Here is a 20356-nt window from a genome sequence, read left to right on the forward strand (position 1 = left end):
ACAACAAGGTCATCCATTTTGTTCTATGTGCATTGAGATACAACACTTTGAGTACCGTGTTTGCTATCCTTTCTGATTCTGCATCCCTAAGGTGTTGATACTCAGCCTGTTGGCTGCAACAAATCTCATCTCCTGCCTGCCCTTCCTGACCATCGGACCTAATGCTTATCTTTATTTTTTTACCATCCGTTCCTTACCCCCTGCAAAATTAGTTTAAACCCTCCCCAACAGCTCTAACAAACCTGCCCACAAGAATATTGGTCCCTCTTGGATTCAGGTCACTTTTGAACTGGTCATACCTCCTCCAGAAGAGATGCCAATGATCCAAGAACCTGAAGTTCTGCCCCATGCACCAGCTTCTCAGCCACAAATTTATCTCCCAAATCGTCCTGTTCTACACTCACTGGCATGTTGCACAGGCAGCAATCCAGAAATTGCTTCTCAGCTTTCTACCTAGCTTTCTAAATTCTCTTTTCAGGACCTCTTTGCTTTTCCTTTCTATGTCATTGGTACCAATACGTACCAAGATAATTGGCTGATCTCCAAAATGTTATGGACGCGATCTGAGACATCCCTGACCCTGGCATCTGGGAGGCAACATACTATCCGGGTGTCCCGTTCACGTCCACATAATCTCCTGTCTGTCCCCTTCACCACTGAGTCCTCTATCACTACCGCTCTCTTCTTCTCTCTTTTTCTCTTCTGCAGCACAGACCCATGCGCAGTGCCTGTAACCCGGTTGCTGTGGCATTCTCCCAGGAATTCATCCCCCTAATGCATATCCAATGCGGTCTACATATATCTGAGGGTGATGGCTGCAGGTGTGCTCTGCTCAAACTGCCTATTTCCATTTTTCCTGACAGTCCCCAAGCTACTCGCCTCCTTTGGGATGTCCACTTCCCTGTAACGTTGATCAATTATTTCTTCACTCTCCAGTACAAGCCAAAGGTAATCCAGTTGCTGCTCCAGATCCCTAACACGGTCTTCAAGGAGCTGCAGCCGGATGCACTTCACGCAGATGTAGTTCCCCGGGAGACTCTGGGTCTCCCAGTTCTCTAACACCTTGCACCAAGAACACACCACAGCATTTAATTGGTACAATAAGAGAGAATAAAAACAAAAAGGAAGCTTAACAGACGCTTTACACAGAGCCAACGCCTCGTCTGAGCCGAAGCCTCCTTTGAGCCGAAGCCTGATGTTTCTGCTCTTGCCGCTGACCACTCCTACCAGTGGCCATTCCACTTATCACTTCTGTACTTCTATGTGGTTTGTAGAGCTCTGTTGTCGCCGCTGATAGACCCCGTACGTGTGAGAACTATGTGTTGGTCAGAGTAAACAATGTACTGAGTGCATTGGAACATGGAATATATCAGAATCCTGGAGCACTGCACACAGGCAAATGAACTTCCCTGAGATAAACTGTAAGTGAGCAGGACATCCCTGTTAAGGGACTCTGCCCAATTATTGAAAAATTAATATCCTGCTTTCTTTCTTTCATGCTCTCACACAGGTGAAGAATGTGGATGTTGTAAAAGGCGAAGAAACTCTTGCTCAGCCACAAGAAGAGAAGCAGGAAGATTCTGAGGACATTACAGGAGGAAATCCTGAGACCCCTCAAGGTACGTTGGAAGCTGCGGGCCCAAAGCATCAGCATGGCTGGTGGCTTCAGCACCTGCTGCAAGAAATATGACTGACCACGTGGCAATATTCAGAAACTCTTCTGATGTGCTTAATTCCTTCTCTCCTTTAGATCACTCACTGCAAGTTTCAACAGGACAAGAGGTAAGAAAAGAGCCAATATTAGACATGAACAAGTCCTACCTTTTCTTTAATAAACCACTCGCAGTTCCTGCTACAATTGATCATTTCTCCCATTGTTCCCAAGTGACTGCAATCCATCCAGGCTGGATCTATTAAAAAAAATTGCACACTTTTACTCTTGACATTGGCCATGCTCTCTTTCACGTTTAACAACTGTGTGAAATGTTTTATTGTTTCTCACTAACTCCACAACTATTTTACCATTTGAGTATTTCTTCATTTTTGGAGAGCATATGATCTGTATCTTACAAAGTTTTCCGAGAAATGCGCCTCATCAGCTCCTTCCAATTTACTTTGGCCAACTCCTCGATACCACTGTAATTTCACGCACTGCATGGAAATACTGCTACATCAGATTTTACTTTCTCCCTATCAAATTTCAAGTTGAACTCAATTATATTGTGACCACTGGTTCCGATGGGTTCTTTCACCTTAAGCTCTCTAGTCGCCTCTGGTTTATTACATAACATAGAATCCAGTATAGCTGATCCCCTAGTTGGGTTAATGACAAATTGATCTAAAAAGCAAATTCATAGGCTTTCAACAGATTCGCTCTCTTGAGGTCCATTGCCAACCTGATTTTTCCCAATCGACCTGCATGTTAAAATCTCCCATGACTACCATAACATTGCCCATTTGACTCACCTTTTTCTATTTCCTGTTGTAACCTATGGTCCACCTCCCAGACTCTGTAGGGAGGCCTGTACAGAACTACTATTAAGGTTTTTGACCTTTTGATGTTTCTTAACTCTACCCACAAGGTTTCTACATCTTCCGATCCTATGTCACATCTGTCTGTTGATTTTATGCCATTCTTTACCAGTAGAGCCACACCACCCCCTCTGCCTACCTTCCTATCCCTCTGATGTAACATGTAACTTAGGACATTCAGCTCCCAACTACAACCATCCTTCAGCCACGATTCAGTGATGGCTACAACATCATATCTGGTAATCTGTAATAGTAGAACAAGGTCATCCACTTTGTTCTATGTGCATGAGATACAACACCTTGAGTACCGTGTTTGATATCCTTTCTGATTCTGCATCCCTAAAGTTTTGATACTCAGCCAGTTGGCTGCAACAAATCCCATCTCCTGCCTGCCCTTCCTGACAATCGGACTGCATGCTTATCTTTACTTTTATACCACCCGTCCCTTTCCCCCTGCAAACAGCGCTAACAGCTCTAACAAACCTGCCCACAAGAATATTGGTCCCTTTTGGGTTCACGTCAGTTTTGAACTGGTCATCCCTCCTCCGGAAGAGATCCCAATGATCCAAGAACCAGAAGTCCTGCCCCATGCACCAGCTTCTCAGCCACACATTTCTCTTCCAAATTGTCCTGTTCTGCCCTCACTGGCCTGTGGCAAAGGCAGCAATCCAGAATTTACTACCCAGGAGGTCCTGCTTCTCAGCTTTCTAACTAGCTCTATAAATTCTCTTTTCAGGACCTCTTTGCTTTTACTTTCTATGTCATTCGTACCAATATGTACCAAGACATTTGGCTCATCCCCAAAATACTGTGGACTTGATCTGAGACATAACTAACCCTGGCATCTGGGAGGCAACATACTATCTGGGTGTCCCATTCCCGGCTACATATTCTCCTGTCTGTCCTCTTCACCTCTGAGTCCTCTATCACTACCACTCTATTTTTCTCTTCTGCTGCACTGACCCATGAGCAGTGCCTGTAACCCGGTCGCTGTGGCATTCTCCCAGGAAGTCATCCCCCTAATACGTATCCAATGCGGTCTACATATATCTGAGGGTGATGGCTGCAGGTGTGCTCTGCTCAAACTGCCTATTTCCATTTTTCCTGACAGTCCCCAAGCTACTCGCCTCCTTTGGGATGTCCACTTCCCTGTAACGTTGATCAATTATCTCTTCACTCTCCAGTACCAGCCAAAGGTAATCTAGTTGCTGCTCCAGATCCCTAACACGGTCTTCAAGGAGCTGCAGCCGGATGCACTTCATGCAGATGTAGTTCCCCGGCAGACTCTGGGTCTCCCAGTTCTCTAACACCTTGCACCAAGAACACACCACAGCATTTAATTGGTACAATAAGAGAGAATAAGAACAAAAAGGAAGCTTAACAGACGCTTTACACAGAGCCAACGCCTCGTCTGAGCCGAAGCCTCTTTTGAGCTGAAGCCTGATGTTTCTGCTCTTGCCGCTGACCACTCCTACCAGTGGCCATTCCACTTATCACTTCTGTACTTCTATGTGGTTTGTAGAGCTCTGTTGTCGCCGCTGATAGACCCCGTACATGTGAGAACTATGTGTTGGTCAGAGTAAACAATGTACTGAGTGCATTGGAACATGGAATATATCAGAATCCTGGAGCACTGCACACAGGCAAATGAACTTCCCTGAGATAAACTGTGAGTGAGCAGGACATCGCTGTTAAGTGACTCTGTCCAATTATTGAAAAATTAATATCCTGCTTTCTTTCTTTCATGCTCTCACACAGGTGAAGAATGTGGATGTTGTAAAAGGCGAAGAGACTCTTGCTCAGCCACAAGAAGAGAAGCAGGAAGATTCTGTGGACATTACAGGAGGAAATCCTGAGACCCCTCAAGGTACGTTGGAATCTGCGGGCACAAAGCATCAGCATGGCTGGTGGCTTCAGCACCTGCTGCAAGAAACATGACTGACCACGTGGGAATATTCATAAACTCTTCTGATGTGCTTAATTCCTTCTCTCCTTTAGATCACTCACTGCAAGTTTCAATAAGACAAGAGGTAAGAAAAGAGCCAATATTAGACATGAACAAGTCCTCTTCTACCTTTTCTTTAATAAACCACTCGCAGTTCCTGCTACAATTGATCATTTCTCCCATTGTCCCCAAATCACTGCAATCCATCCAGGCTGGATCAATTAAAAAAAATTGCACACTTTTACTCTTGACATTGGCCATGCTCTCTTTCACGTTTAACAACAGTGTGAAATGTTTTATTGTTTCTCACTAACTCCACAACTATTTTACCATTTGAGTATTTCTTCATTTTTGGAGAGCATATGATCTGTATCTTACAAAGTTTTCCGAGAAATGCGCGTCATCAGCTCCTTCCAATTTACTTTGGCCAACTCCTCGCATACCACTGTAATTTCACGCACTGCATGGAAATACGCTACATCAGACTTTACTTTCTCCCTGTCAAATTTCAAGTTGAACTCAATTATATTGTGACCACTGGTCCGGATGGGTTCTTTCACCTTAAGCTCTCTAGTCGCCTCTGGTTCATTACATAACATAGAATCCAGTATAGCTGATCCCCTAGTTGGGTTAATGACAAATTGCTCTACAAAGCCATTTCATAGGCTTTCAACAGATTCGCTCTATTGAGGTCCATTGCCAACCTGATTTTTCCCAATCGACCTGAATGTTAAACTCTCCCATGACTACCATAACATTACCCTTTTGACTCACCTTTTTCTATTTCCTGTTGTAACCTATGGTCCACCTCCCAGACACTGTAGGGAGGCCTGTACAGAACTACTATTAAGGTTTTTGACCTTTTGATGTTTCTTAACTCTACCCACAAGGATACTACATCTTCCGATCCTATGTCACATCTGTCTATTGATTTTATGCCATTCTTTACCAGTAGAGCCACACCACCCCCTCTGCCTACCTTCCTATCCTTCTGATGTAAAATGTAACTCAGGACATTCAGCTCCCAACTACAACCATCCTTCAGCCACGATTCAGTGATGGCTACAACATCATATCTGGTAATCTGTAACAGTACAACAAGGTCATCCACTTTGTACTATGTGCATGAGAGACAACACCTTGAGTACCGTGTTTGCTATCCTTTCTGATTCTGCATCCTTAAAGTTTTGATACTCAGCCTGTTGGCTGCAACAAATCCCATCTCCTGCCTGCCCTTCCTGACAATCGGACTGCATGCTTATCTTTACTTTTTTACCATCTGTCCCTTTCCCCCTGCAAACAGCGCTAACAGCTCTAACAAACCTGCCCACAAGAATATTGGTCCCTTTTGGGTTCAGGTCAGTTTTGAACTGGTCATCCCTCCTCCGGAAGAGACCCCAATGATCCAAGAACCAGAAGTCCTGCCCCATGCACCAGCTTCTCAGCCACACATTTATCTTCCAAATTGTCCTGTTCTGCCCTCACTGGCCTGTGGCAAAGGCAGCAATCCAGAATTTACTACCCAGGAAGTCCTGCTTCTCAGCTTTCTAACTAGCTCTCTAAATTCTCTTTTCAGGACCTCTTTGCTTTTACTTTCTATGTCATTCGTAACAATATGTACCAAGACATTTGGCTCATCCCCAAAATGTTGTGGACTTGATCTGAGACATACCTAACCCTGGCATTTGGGAGGCAACATACTATCCGGGTGTCCCGTTCACGTCTACATATTCTCCTGTCTGTCCCCTTCACCTCTGAGTCCTCTATCACTACCACTCTCTTCTTTTCTTCTGCTGCACTGACCCATGAGCAGTGCCTGTAACCCGGTCGCTGTGGCATTCTCCCAGGAAGTCATCCCCCTAATACGTATCCAATGCGGTCTACATATATCTGAGGGTGATGGCTGCAGGTGTGTTCTGCTCAAACTGCCTATTTCCATTTTTCCTGACAGTCCCCAAGCTACTCGCCTCCTTCGGGATGTCCACTTCCCTGTAACGTTGATCAATTATTTCTTCACTCTCCAGTACAAGCCAAAGGTAATCCAGTTGCTGCTCCAGATCCCTAACACGGTCTTCAAGGAGCTGCAGCCGGATGCACTTCACGCAGATGTAGTTCCCCGGGAGACTCTGGGTCTCCCAGTTCTCTAACATCTGGCACCAAGAACACACCACAGCATTTAATTGGTACAATAAGAGAGAATAAAAACAGAAAGGAAACTGAACAGACGCTTCACACAGAGCCAACGCCTCTTCAGCCGAAGCCGCTTTTGAGCCAAAGCCAGATGTTTCTACTCTTGCCGCTGGCCTACTCCTACCAGTGGCCATTCTGCTTATCCCTTCTGTACTTCTCTATAGTTCGTAGAGCTCTGTTGATGCAGCTGTTAGGCCCCGTACATGTGAGAACCTTGTGTTGGTCAGAGTGAACAATGTACTGAGTGCATTGGAACATGGAATATATCAGAATCCTGGAGCACTGCACACAGGCACATGAACTTCCCTGAGATAAACTGTGAGTGAGCAGGACATTCATGTTAAGGGACTCTGTCCAGTTATTGAAAAATTAATATCCTGCTTTCTTTCTTTCATGCTCTCACACAGGTGAAAAATGTGGATGTTGTAAAAGGCGAAGAAACACCTGCTCAGCCACAAGAAGGGAAGCAGGAAGATTCTGAGGACATTACAGGAGGAAATCCTGAGACCCCTCAAGGTAGGTTGGAAGCTGCGGGCACAAAGCATCAGCATGGCTGGTGGGCTCGAGCACCTGCTGCAAGAAACATGACTGACCACGAGGGAATATTCATAAACTCTTCTGATGTGCTTAATTCCTTCTCTCCTTCAGATCACTCACAGCAAGTTTCAACAGGACAAGAGGTAAGGAAACAGCAAATATTAGACATGAACAAGTCCTCTTCTATCTTTTCTTTAATAAACCGCTCACAGTTCCTGCTACAATTGATCATTTCTCCCATTATCCCCAAGTCACTGCAATCCATCCAGGCTGGATCAATTTAAAAAAATTGCACACTTTTACTCTTGACATTGGCCATGCTCTCTTTCACCTTTAACAACTGTGCGAAATGTTTTATTGTTTCTCAGGAACTCCACAACTATTTTACCATTTGGAGAACACATGACCTGTGCCTTCCACAATTTTCAAAGAAATGCGCGTCAGCAGCTCCTTCCAAGTTACTTTGGCCAACTCCTCTCATACCACTGTAATTTCACTCACTCCACGGAAATACTGCTACGTCAGACTTTACTTTCTCCCTATCAAATTTCAAGTTGAACTCAATTATATTGTGACCACTGGTTCAGATGGGTTCTTTCACCTTAAGCTCTCTAGTTGCCTCTGGTTCATTACATAACAGAGAATCCAGTATAGCTGATCCCATAGTTAGGTTAATGACAAATTGATCTAAAAAGCCATTTTGTAGGCATTCAACAGATTTGCTCTTTTGAGGTCCATTGCCATCCTAATTTTTCCCAATCGACCTGCATGTTAAACTCTCCCATGACTACCATAACATTGCCCTTTTGACTCACCTTTTTCTATTCCCTGTTGTAACCTATGGTCCACCTCCCAGACTCTGTAGGGAGGCCTGTACAGAACTACTATTAAGGTTTTTGACCTTTTGATGTTTCTTAACTCTACCCACAAGGATACTACATCTTCCGATCCTATGTCACATCTGTCTATTGATTTTATGCCATTCTTTACCAGTAGAGCCACACCACCCCCTCTGCCTACCTTCCTATCCTTCTGATGTAAAATGTAACTCAGGACATTCAGCTCCCAACTACAACCATCCTTCAGCCACGATTCAGTGATGGCGACAACGTCATATCTGGTAATCTGTAACAGTAGAACAAGGTCATCCACTTTGTACTATGTGCATTGAGATACAGCACCTTGAGTACCGTGTTTGCTATCCTTTCTGATTCTGCATCCCTAATGTTTTGATACTCATCCTGTTGGCTGCAACTAAATCCCATCTCCTGCCTGCCCTTCCTGACCGTCAGACTGCATGCTTATCTTTACTTTTTTACCATCTGTCCCTTCCCCTCTGCAAAATTATTTTAAATCCTCCCCAACAGTTCAAACAAACCTGCCCACAAGAATATTGGTCTCCCTTTGGTTCAGGTCAGTTTTGAACTGGTCATACCTCCTCCAGAAGAGATGCCAATGGTTCAAGAACCAGAAGTCCTGCCCCATGCACCAGCTTCTCAGCCACACATTTATCTCCCAAATCGTCCTGTTCTACACTCACTGGCCTGTGGCAAAGGCAGCAATCCAGAAATTACTACCCAGGAGGTCCTGCTTCTCAGCTTTCTACCTAGCTCTCTAAATTCTCTTTTCAGGACCTCTTTGCTTTTACTTTCTATGTCATTCGTAACAATATGTACCAAGACATTTGGCTCATCCCCAAAATGTTGTGGACTTGATCTGAGACATAACTAACCCTGGCATCTGGGAGGCAACATACTATCCGGGTGTCCTGTTCACATCTATATAATCTCCTGTCTGTCCTCTTCACCACTGAGTCTATTATAACTACTGCTCTCTTCTTCTCTCTTTTTCCCTTCTGCACCCTAGACCGATGCACAGTGCCTGTAACCCGGTTGCTGTGGCATTCTCCCAGGAAGTCATCCCCCACGTAAGATTCCAAAGTGGTATACTTATATTTGAGGGGAATGGCTGCAGGTGTGCTCTGCTCTAACTGCCTATTTCCACTTTTCCTGACAGTCACCAAGCTACTCGCCTCCTGCAACCTCGGGGTGACTACTTCCCTGCAGCGTTGATCAATTATCTCCTCACTCTCCCGTACAAGCCGAAGGTCATCCATTTGCTGCTCCAGATCCCCAACACGGTCTTCAAGGAGCTGCAGCTGGGTGCACTTCACGTAGATGTAGTTCCCTGGGAGACTCTGGGTCTCCCAGTTCTCTAACATCTGGCACCAAGAGCACACAGCAGCATTTATTTGATACAATAAGAGGGAAAAAAAAACAAAAAGGAAAATTAACAGACGTTTTACACAGAGCCAATGCCTTCTCCGAGCCGAAGCTGCTTTTAAGCCAAAGCCTGATGTTTCTACTCTTGCCACTGGCCTACTCCTGTCTGTGGCCATTCCGCTTATCCCTTCTGTACTTCTCTATAGTTCGTACAGCTCTGTTGATGCTGCTGATACGCCCTGTACATGTGAGAACCATTTGTTGGTCAGAGTAAACAATGTACTGTATGCATTGGAACATGGAATATATCAGAATCCTGGAGCACTGCACACAGGCAAATGAACTTCCCTGAGATAAACTGTGAGTGAGCAGGACATCCCTCTTCAGGGACTCTGTCTCATTATTGAAAAACTAATCTCCTGCTTTCTTTCTTTCATGCTCTTAAAACAGCTGAATAATGTAGATGTTGCGAAACACGAAGAAACACAAGAAGTGAAGCAGGATCATTCTGTGGACATTACAGGAGGAAATCTTGAGACCCCTCAAGGTAGGTTGGAAGCTGTGGACCCAAAGTATTGGCGTGGCTGGTGGGCTTGAGCACAAGCTGGAAGAAACATGACTGACCACATGGGAATATTCATTAACTCTTCTGATATGCTTCTCTCCTTTAGATCACTCACTGCAAGTTTCAACAGGACAAGAGGTAAGGAAACAGCAAATATTGAACATGAACAAGTCCTCTTCTACCTTTTCTTTAATAAACCGCTCACAGTTCCTGCTACAACTGATCATTTCTCCCGCTGTCACCAAGTCACTGCAATCCATCCAGGCTGGATCAATTAAAAAAAATTGCACACTTTTACTCTTGACATTGGCCATGCTCTCTTTCACGTTTAACAACAGTGTGAAATGTTTTATTGTTTCTCACTAACTCCACAACTATTTTACCATTTGAGTATTTCTTCATTTTTGGAGAGCATATGACCTGCATCTCACAATTTTTCCAAGAAATGCGCGTCATCAGCTCCTTCCAATTTACTTTGGCCAACTCCTCGCATACCACTGTAATTTCACGCACTGCATGGAAATACTGCTACATCAGACTTTACTTTCTCCCTATCAAATTTCAAGTTGAACTCAATTATATTGTGACCACTGGTTCGGATGGGTTCTTTCACCTTAAGCTCTCTAATCGCCTCTGGTTCATTACATAACAGAGAATCCAGTATAGCTGATCCCCTAGTTGGGTTAACGACAAATTGCTCTAAAAAGCCATTTTGTAGGCATTCAACAGATTCGCTGTCTTGAGATTCATTGCCATCCTGATTTTTCCCAATCGACCTGCATGTTAAAATCTCCCATGACTACCATAACATTGCCCTTTTGACTCACCTTTTTCTATTTCCTGTTGTAACCTATGGTCCACCTCCCAGACACTGTAGGGAGGCCTGTACAGAACTACTATTAAGGTTTTTTTACCTTTTGATATTTCTTAACTCAACCCACAAGGATTCAACATCTTCCGATCCTATGTCACATCTGTCTATTGATTTTATGCCATTCTTTACCAGTAGAGCCACACCACCCCCTCTGCCTACCTTCCTATCCTTCTGATGTAAAATGTAACTCAGGACATTCAGCTCCCAACTTCAACCATCCTTCAGCCACGATTCAGTGATGGCTACAACATCATATCTGGTAATCTGTAATAGTACAACAAGGTCATCCATTTTTTTCTATGTGCATTGAGATACAACACCTTGAGTACCGTGTTTGCTATCCTTTCTGATTCTGCATCCCTAAAGTTCTGATACTCAGCCTGTAGGCTGCAACAAATCCCATCTCCTGCCTGCCCTTCCTGACAATCGGACTGCATGCTTATCTTTACTTTTTTACCATCCGTCCTTTTCCCCCTGCAACTAACAGCTCTAACAACCTGCCCACAAGAATATTGGTCCCTTTTGGGTTCAGGTCAGTTTTGAACTGGTCATACCTCCTCCGGAAGAGATCCCAATGATTCAAGAACCAGAAGTCCTGCCCCATGCACCAGCTTCTCAGCCACACATTTCTCTTCCAAATTGTCCTGTTCTGCCCTCACTGGCCTGTGGCAAAGGCAGCAATCCAGAATTTACTACCCAGGAGGTCCTGCTTCTCAGCTTTCTAACTAGCTCTATAAATTCTCTTTTCAGGACCCCTTTGCTTTTACTTTCTATGTCATTCGTACCAATATGTACCAAGACATTTGGCTCATCCCCAAAATACTGTGGACTTGATCTGAGACATAACTAACCCTGGCATCTGGGAGGCAACATACTATCTGGGTGTCCCATTCCCGGCTACATATTCTCCTGTCTGTCCTCTTCACCTCTGAGTCCTCTATCACTACCACTCTATTTTTCTCTTCTGCTGCACTGACCCATGAGCAGTGCCTGTAACCCGGTCGCTGTGGCATTCTCCCAGGAAGCCATCCCCCTAATACGTATCCAATGCGGTCTACATATATCTGAGGGTGATGGCCGCAGGTGTGCTCTGCTCAAACTGCCTATTTCCATTTTTCCTGACAGTCCCCAAGCTACTCGCCTCCTTCGGGATGTCCACTTCCCTGTAACGTTGATCAATTATCTCTTCACTCTCCAGTACAAGCCAAAGGTAATCCAGTTGCTGCTCCAGATCCCTAACACGGTCTTCAAGGAGCTGTACCCGGATGCATGTCACGCAGATGTAGTTCCCCTAGAGACTCTGGGTCTCCCAGTTCTCTAACACCTTGCACCAAGAACACACCACAGCATTTAATTGGTGCAATAAGAGAGAATAAAAACAAAAAGGAAACTTAACAGAGGATTTACACAGAGCCAACGCCTCTTCCGAGCCAAAGTCTCTTTTGAGCCGAAGCCTGATGTTTCTACTCATGCCGCTGACCACTCCTACCAGTGGCCATTCCGCTTAACCCTTCTGTACTTCTATGTAGTTTGTAGAGCTCTGTTGACGCCGCTGATAGGCCCCGTACATGTGAGAAGCATGTGTTGGTCAGAGTAAACAATGTACTGAGTGCATTGGAACATGGAATATATCAGAATCTTGGAGCACTGCACACAGGCAAATGAACTTCCCTGAGATAAAATGCCAGTGAGCCCGGACATCCCTGTTAAGTGACTCTGTCCAATTATTGAAAAATTAATATCCTGCTGTCCTTCTTTCATGCTCTCACACAGGTGAATAATGTGGATGCGGTAAAAGATGAAGAAACACCTGCTCAGGCACAAGAAGTGAAGCAAGATAATTCTGAGGACACTACAGGAGGAAATCCTGAGACCCCTCAAGGTACGTTGTAAGCTGCGGGCACAAAGCATCAGCATGGCTGGTGGGCTCGAGCACCTGCTGCAAGAAACATGACTGACCACGTGGGGATATCAAAAACTCTTCTGATGTGGTTAATTCCTTCTCTCCTTTAGACCAATCACAGCAAGTTTCAACAGGACAAGAGGTAAGGAAACAGCAAATATTGAATATGAACAAGTCCTCTTCTACCTTTTCTTTAATAAACTGCTCACAGTTCCTGCTACAGTTGATCATTTCCCCACTGTCACCAAGTCACTGCAATCCATCCAGGCTGGATCAATTTAAAAAAATTGCATAGTTTTACTCGTGATATTGGCCGTACTCTCTTTCACCTTTAACAACAGAGTGAAATGTTTTATTGTTTCTCATTAACTCCACAACCATTTTACCATTTGAGTATTTCTTCAGTTTTGGAGGACATATGACCTGTGCCTTCCACATTTTTCCAAGAAATGCGCGTCTGCAGCTCCTTCCAATTTAATTTGGCCAACTCTTCTCATACAACTGTAATTTCACTCACTCCACGGAAATACTGCTACATCAGACTTTACTTTCTCCCTATCAAATTTCAAGTTGAACTCAATTATATTGTGACCACTGGTTCGGATGGGTTCTTTCACCTTAAGCTCTCTAATCGCCTCTGGTTCATTACATAACAGAGAATCCAGTATAGCTGATCCCCTAGTTGGGTTAACGACAAATTGCTCTAAAAAGCCATTTTGTAGGCATTCAACAGATTCGCTGTCTTGAGATTCATTGCCATCCTGATTTTTCCCAATCGACCTGCATGTTAGAATCTCCCATAACTACCATAACATTGCCCTTTTGACTCACCTTTTTCTATTTCCAGTTGTAACCTATGGTCCACCTCCCAGACACTGTAGGGAGGCCTGTACAGAACTACTATTAAGGTTTTTGACCTTTTGATGTTTCTTAACTCTACCCACAAGGATTCTACATCTTCCGATCCTATGTCACATCTGTCTATTGATTTATGCCATTCTTTACCAGTAGAGCCACACCACCCACTCTGACTACCTTCCTATCCCTCTGATGTAACGTGTAACTTAGGACATTCAGCTCCCACTACAACCATCCTTCAGCCACGATTCAGTGATGGCTACAACATCATATCTGGTAATCTGTAATAGTACAACAAGGTCATCCATTTTGTTCTATGTGCATTGAGATACAACACCTTGAGTACCGTGTTTGCTATCCTCTCTGATTCTGCATCCCTAAAGTTCTGATACTCAGCCTGTTGGCTGCAACAAATCTCATCTCCTGCCTGCCCTTCCTGACCATCGGACCTAATGCTTATCTTTATTTTTTTACCATCCGTTCCTTACCCCCTGCAAAATTAGTTTAAACCCTCCCCAACAGCTCTAACAAACCTGCCCACAAGAATATTGGTCCCTCTTGGATTCAGGTCACTTTTGAACTGGTCATACCTCCTCCAGAAGAGATGCCAATGATCCAAGAACCTGAAGTTCTGCCCCATGCACCAGCTTCTCAGCCACACATTTATCTCCCAAATCGTCCTGTTCTACACTCACTGGCATGTTGCACAGGCAGCAATCCAGAAATTGCTTCTCAGCTTTCTACCTAGCTTTCTAAATTCTCTTTTCAGGACCTCTTTGCTTTTCCTTTCTATGTCATTGGTACCAATACGTACCAAGATAATTGGCTGATCTCCAAAATGTTATGGACGCGATCTGAGACATCCCTGACCCTGGCATCTGGGAGGCAACATACTATCCGGGTGTCCCGTTCACGTCCACATAATCTCCTGTCTGTCCCCTTCACCACTGAGTCCTCTATCACTACTGCTCTCTTCTTCTCTCTTTTTCTCTTCTGCAGCACAGACCCATGCGCAGTGCCTGTAACCCGGTTGCTGTGGCATTCTCCCAGGAATTCATCCCCCTAATGCATATCCAATGCGGTCTACATATATCTGAGGGTGATGGCTGCAGGTGTGCTCTGCTCAAACTGCCTATTTCCATTTTTCCTGACAGTCCCCAAGCTACTCGCCTCCTTTGGGATGTCCACTTCCCTGTAACGTTGATCAATTATTTCTTCACTCTCCAGTACAAGCCAAAGGTAATCCAGTTGCTGCTCCAGATCCCTAACACGGTCTTCAAGGAGCTGCAGCCGGATGCACTTCACGCAGATGTAGTTCCCCGGGAGACTCTGGGTCTCCCAGTTCTCTAACACCTTGCACCAAGAACACACCACAGCATTTAATTGGTACAATAAGAGAGAATAAAAACAAAAAGGAAGCTTAACAGACGCTTTACACAGAGCCAACGCCTCGTCTGAGCAGAAGCCTCCTTTGAGCCGAAGCCTGATGTTTCTGCTCTTGCCGCTGACCACTCCTACCAGTGGCCATTCCACTTATCACTTCTGTACTTCTATGTGGTTTGTAGAGCTCTGTTGTCGCCGCTGATAGACCCCGTACGTGTGAGAACTATGTGTTGGTCAGAGTAAACAATGTACTGAGTGCATTGGAACATGGAATATATCAGAATCCTGGAGCACTGCACACAGGCAAATGAACTTCCCTGAGATAAACTGTAAGTGAGCAGGACATCCCTGTTAAGGGACTCTGCCCAATTATTGAAAAATTAATATCCTGCTTTCTTTCTTTCATGCTCTCACACAGGTGAAGAATGTGGATGTTGTAAAAGGCGAAGAAACTCTTGCTCAGCCACAAGAAGAGAAGCAGGAAGATTCTGCGGACATTACAGGAGGAAATCCTGAGACCCCTCAAGGTATGTTGGAATCTGCGGGCACAAAGCATCAGCATGGCTGGTGGCTTCAGCACCTGCTGCAAGAAACATGACTGACCACGTGGGAATATTCATAAACTCGACTGATGTACTTAATTCCTTCTCTCCTTTAGATCACTCACTGCAAGTTTCAATAGGACAAGAGGTAAGAAAAGAGCCAATATTAGACATGAACAAGTCCTCTTCTACCTTTTCTTTAATAAACCACTCGCAGTTCCTGCTACAATTGATCATTTCTCCCATTGTCCCCAAGTGACTACAATCCATCCAGGCAGGATGAATTAAAAAAAATTGCACACTTTTACTCTTGACATTGGCCATGCTCTCTTTCACGTTTAACAACAGTGTGAAATGTTTTATTGTTTCTCACTAACTCCACAACTATTTTACCATTTGAGTATTTCTTCATCTTTGGAGAGCATATGATCTGCATCTTACAAAGTTTTCCAAGAAATGCGCGTCATCAGCTCCTTCCAATTTACTTTGGCCAACTCCTCGCATACCACTGTAATTTCACGCACTGCATGGAAATACTGCTACATCAGACTTTACTTTCTCCCTATCAAATTTCAAGTTGAACTCAATTATATTGTGACCACTGGTTCGGATGGGTTCTTTCACCTTAAGCTCTCTAATCGCCTCTGGTTCATTACATAACAGAGAATCCAGTATAGCTGATCCCCTAGTTGGGTTAACGACAAATTGCTCTAAAAAGCCATTTTGTAGGCATTCAACAGATTCGCTGTCTTGAGATTCATTGCCATCCTGATTTTTCCCAATCGACCTGCATGTTAAACTCTCCCATAACTACCATAACATTGCCCTTTTGACTCACCTTTTTCTATTTCCTGTTGTAACCTATGGTCCACCTCCCAGACACTGTAGGGAGGCCTGTACAGAACTACTATTAAGGTTTTTGACCTTTTGATGTTTCTTAACTCTACCCACAAGGATTCAACATCTTCCGATCCTATGTCACATCTGTCTATAGATTTATGTCATTCTTTACCAGTAGAAACACACCACCCACTCTGCCTCCCTTCCTATCCCTCTGATGTAACATGTAACTTAGGACATTCAGCTCCCACTACAATCATCCTTCAGCCACGATTCAGTGATGGCTACAACATCATATCTGGTAATCTGTAATAGTACAACAAGGTCATCCATTTTGTTCTATGTGCATTGAGATACAACACCTTGAGTACCGTGTTTGCTATCCTTTCTGATTCTGCATCCCTAAGGTGTTGATACTCAGCCTGTTGGCTGCAACAAATCTCATCTCCTGCCTGCCCTTCCTGACCATCGGACCTAATGCTTATCTTTATTTTTTTACCATCCGTTCCTTACCCCCTGCAAAATTAGTTTAAACACTCCCCAACAGCTCTAACAAACCAGCTCACAAGAATATTGGTCCCTCTTGGATTCAGGTCACTTTTGAACTGGTCATACCTCCTCCAGAAGAGATGCCAATGATCCAAGAACCTGAAGTTCTGCCCCATGCACCAGCTTCTCAGCCACACATTTATCTCCCAAATCGTCCTGTTCTACACTCACTGGCCTGTGGCACAGGCAGCAATCCAGAAATTGCTTCTCAGCTTTCTACCTAGCTTTCTAAATTCTCTTTTCAGGACCTCTTTGCTTTTCCTTTCTATGTCATTGGTACCAATACGTACCAAGATAATTGGCTGATCTCCAAAATGTTGTGGACGCGATCTGAGACATCCCTGACCCTGGCATCTGGGAGGCAACATACTATCCGGGTGTTCTGTTCACGTCCACATAATCTCCTGTCTGTTCCCTTCACCACTGAGTCCTCTATCACTACCGCTCTCTTCTTCTCTCTTTTTCTCTTCTGCAGCACAGACCCATGCGCAGTGCCTGTAACCCGGTCGCTGTGGATTTCTCCCAGGAAGTCATCCCCCTAATACGTATCCAATGCGGTCTACATATATCTGAGGGTGATGGCTGCAGGTGTGCTCTGCTCAAACTGCCTATTTCCATTTTTTCTGACAGTCCCCAAGCTACTCGCCTCCTTTGGGATGTCCACTTCCCTGTAACGTTGATCAATTATCTCTTCACTCTCCAGTACCAGCCAAAGGTAATCTAGTTGCTGCTCCAGATCCCTAACACGGTCTTCAAGGAGCTGCAGCCGGATGCACTTCACGCAGATGTAGTTCCCCGGGAGACTCTGGGTCTCCCAGTTCTCTAACACCTTGCACCAAGAACACACCACAGCATTTAATTGGTACAATAAGAGAGAATAAAAACAAAAAGGAAGCTTAACAGACGCTTTACACAGAGCCAATGCCTCGTCTGAGCCGAAGCCTCTTTTGAGCCGAAGCCTGATGTTTCTGCTCTTGCCGCTGACCACTCCTACCAGTGGCCATGCCACTTATCACTTCTGTACTTCTATGTGGTTTGTAGAGCTCTGTTGTCGCCGCTGATAGACCCCGTACATGTGAGAACTATGTGTTGGTCAGAGTAAACAATGTACTGAGTGCATTGGAACATGGAATATATCAGAATCCTGGAGCACTGCACACAGGCAAATGAACTTCCCTGAGATAAACTGTGAGTGAGCAGGACATTCATGTTAAGTGCCTCTGTCCAATTATTGAAAAATTAATATCCTGTTTTCTTTCTTTCATGCTCTCACACAGGTGAAGAATGTGGATGTTGTAAAAGGCGAAGAAACTCTTGCTCAGCCACAAGAAGAGAAGCAGGAAGATTCTGCGGACATTACAGGAGGAAATCCTGAGACCCCTCAAGGTAGGTTGGAAGCTGCGGGCCCAAAGCATCAGCATGGCTGGTGGGCTCGAGCACCTGCTGCAAGAAACATGACTGACCACGTGGGAATATTCAGAAACTCTTCTGATGTGCTTAATTCCTTCTCTCCTTTAGATCACTCACTGCAAGTTTCAACAGGACAAGAGGTAAGAAAACAGCCAATATTAGACATGAACAAGTCCTCTTCTACCTTTTCTTTAATAAACCACTCGCAGTTCCTGCTACAATTGATCATTTCTCCCATTGTTCCCAAATCACTGCAATCCATCCAGGCTGGATCTATTAAAAAAAATTGCACACTTTTACTCTTGACATTGGCCATGCTCTCTTTCACGTTTAACAACTGTGTGAAATGTTTTATTGTTTCTCACTAACTCCACAACTATTTTACCATTTGAGTATTTCTTCATTTTTGGAGAGCATATGATCTGTATCTTACAAAGTTTTCCGAGAAATGCGCCTCATCAGCTCCTTCCAATTTACTTTGGCCAACTCCTCGATACCACTGTAATTTCACGCACTGCATGGAAATACTGCTACATCAGATTTTACTTTCTACCTATCAAATTTCAAGTTGAACTCAATTATATTGTGACCACTGGTTCCGATGGGTTCTTTCACCTTAAGCTCTCTAGTCGCCTCTGGTTTATTACATAACATAGAATCCAGTATAACCTAGTTGGGTTAATGACAAATTGATCTAAAAAGCAATTTCATAGGCTTTCAACAGATTCGCTCTCTTGAGGTCCATTGCCAACCTGATTTTTCCCAATCGACCTGCATGTTAAAATCTCCCATGACTACCATAACATTGCCCATTTGACTCACCTTTTTCTATTTCCTGTTGTAACCTATGGTCCACCTCCCAGACTCAGTAGGGAGGCCTGTACAGAACTACTATTAAGGTTTTTGACCTTTTGATGTTTCTTAACTCTACCCACAAGGTTTCTACATCTTCCGATCCTATGTCACATCTGTCTATTGATTTTATGCCATTCTTTACCAGTAGAACCACACCACCCACTCTGCCTACCTTCCTATCCCTCTGATATAACATGTAACTTAGGACATTCAGCTCCCAACTACAACCATCCTTCAGCCACGATTCAGTGATGGCTACAACATCATACGTGGTAATCTGTAATAGTACAACAAGGTCATCCACTTTGTACTATGTGCATGAGATACAACACCTTGAGTACCGTGTTTGCTATCCTTTCTGATTCTGCATCCCTAAAGTTTTGATACTCAGCCAGTTGGCTGCAACAAATCCCATCTCCTGCCTGCCCTTCCTGACAATCGGACTGCATGCTTATCTTTACTTTTTTACCATCCGTCCCTTTCCCCCTGCAACTAACAGCTCTAACAACCTGCCCACAAGAATATTGGTCCCTTTTGGGTTCAGGTCAGTTTTGAACTTGTCATACCTCCTCCGGAAGAGATCCCAATGATCCAAGAACCAGAAGTCCTGCCCCATGCACCAGCTTCTCAGCCACACATTTCTCTTCCAAATTGTCCTGTTCTGCCCTCACTGGCCTGTGGCAAAGGCAGCAATCCAGAATTTACTACCCAGGAGGTCCTGCTTCTCAGCTTTCTAACTAGCTCTATAAATTCTCTTTTCAGGACCTCTTTGCTTTTACTTTCTATGTCATTCGTACCAATATGTACCAAGACATTTGGGTCATCCCCAAAATACTGTGGACTTGATCTGAGACATAACTAACCCTGGCATCTGGGAGGCAACATACTATCTGGGTGTCCCATTCCCGCCTACATATTCTCCTGTCTGTCCTCTTCACCTCTGAGTCCTCTATCACTACCACTCTATTTTTCTCTTCTGCTGCACTGACCCATGAGCAGTGCCTGTAACCCGGTCGCTGTGGCATTCTCCCAGGAAGTCATCCCCCTAATACGTATCCAATGCGGTCTACATATATCTGAGGGTGATGGCTGCAGGTGTGCTCTGCTCAAACTGCCTATTTCCATTTTTCCTGACAGTCCCCAAGCTACTC

At 44.4% G+C, this 20356-nt stretch overlaps 1 protein-coding gene across 12 annotated transcripts in view; it reads left to right on the forward strand.

Annotated features, from left to right (window-relative positions):
- The window catches only part of LOC140196399 (uncharacterized), a 94138-nt gene that overhangs the window by 39289 nt on the left and 34493 nt on the right, over nucleotides 1–20356 (forward strand). For 11 of the 12 annotated variants that reach the window (XM_072255534.1, XM_072255533.1, XM_072255536.1 and 8 more), the window contains 14 exons: nucleotides 1511–1619; nucleotides 1751–1782; nucleotides 4291–4399; nucleotides 4531–4562; nucleotides 7075–7183; nucleotides 7316–7347; nucleotides 9877–9973; nucleotides 10098–10129; nucleotides 12639–12747; nucleotides 12879–12910; nucleotides 15428–15536; nucleotides 15668–15699; nucleotides 18218–18326; nucleotides 18459–18490. In XM_072255534.1, the coding sequence (XP_072111635.1) occupies nucleotides 1511–1619; nucleotides 1751–1782; nucleotides 4291–4399; nucleotides 4531–4562; nucleotides 7075–7183; nucleotides 7316–7347; nucleotides 9877–9973; nucleotides 10098–10129; nucleotides 12639–12747; nucleotides 12879–12910; nucleotides 15428–15536; nucleotides 15668–15699; nucleotides 18218–18326; nucleotides 18459–18490 (975 nt within the window). The remainder of the gene's footprint in view (nucleotides 1–1510; nucleotides 1620–1750; nucleotides 1783–4290; nucleotides 4400–4530; nucleotides 4563–7074; nucleotides 7184–7315; nucleotides 7348–9876; nucleotides 9974–10097; nucleotides 10130–12638; nucleotides 12748–12878; nucleotides 12911–15427; nucleotides 15537–15667; nucleotides 15700–18217; nucleotides 18327–18458; nucleotides 18491–20356) is intronic. The other variant, XM_072255538.1, reaches the window with a different exon arrangement.

Source organism: Mobula birostris, chromosome 4 (genome assembly GCF_030028105.1).
Source record: "Mobula birostris isolate sMobBir1 chromosome 4, sMobBir1.hap1, whole genome shotgun sequence".
NCBI lineage: Eukaryota > Metazoa > Chordata > Chondrichthyes > Myliobatiformes > Myliobatidae > Mobula > Mobula birostris.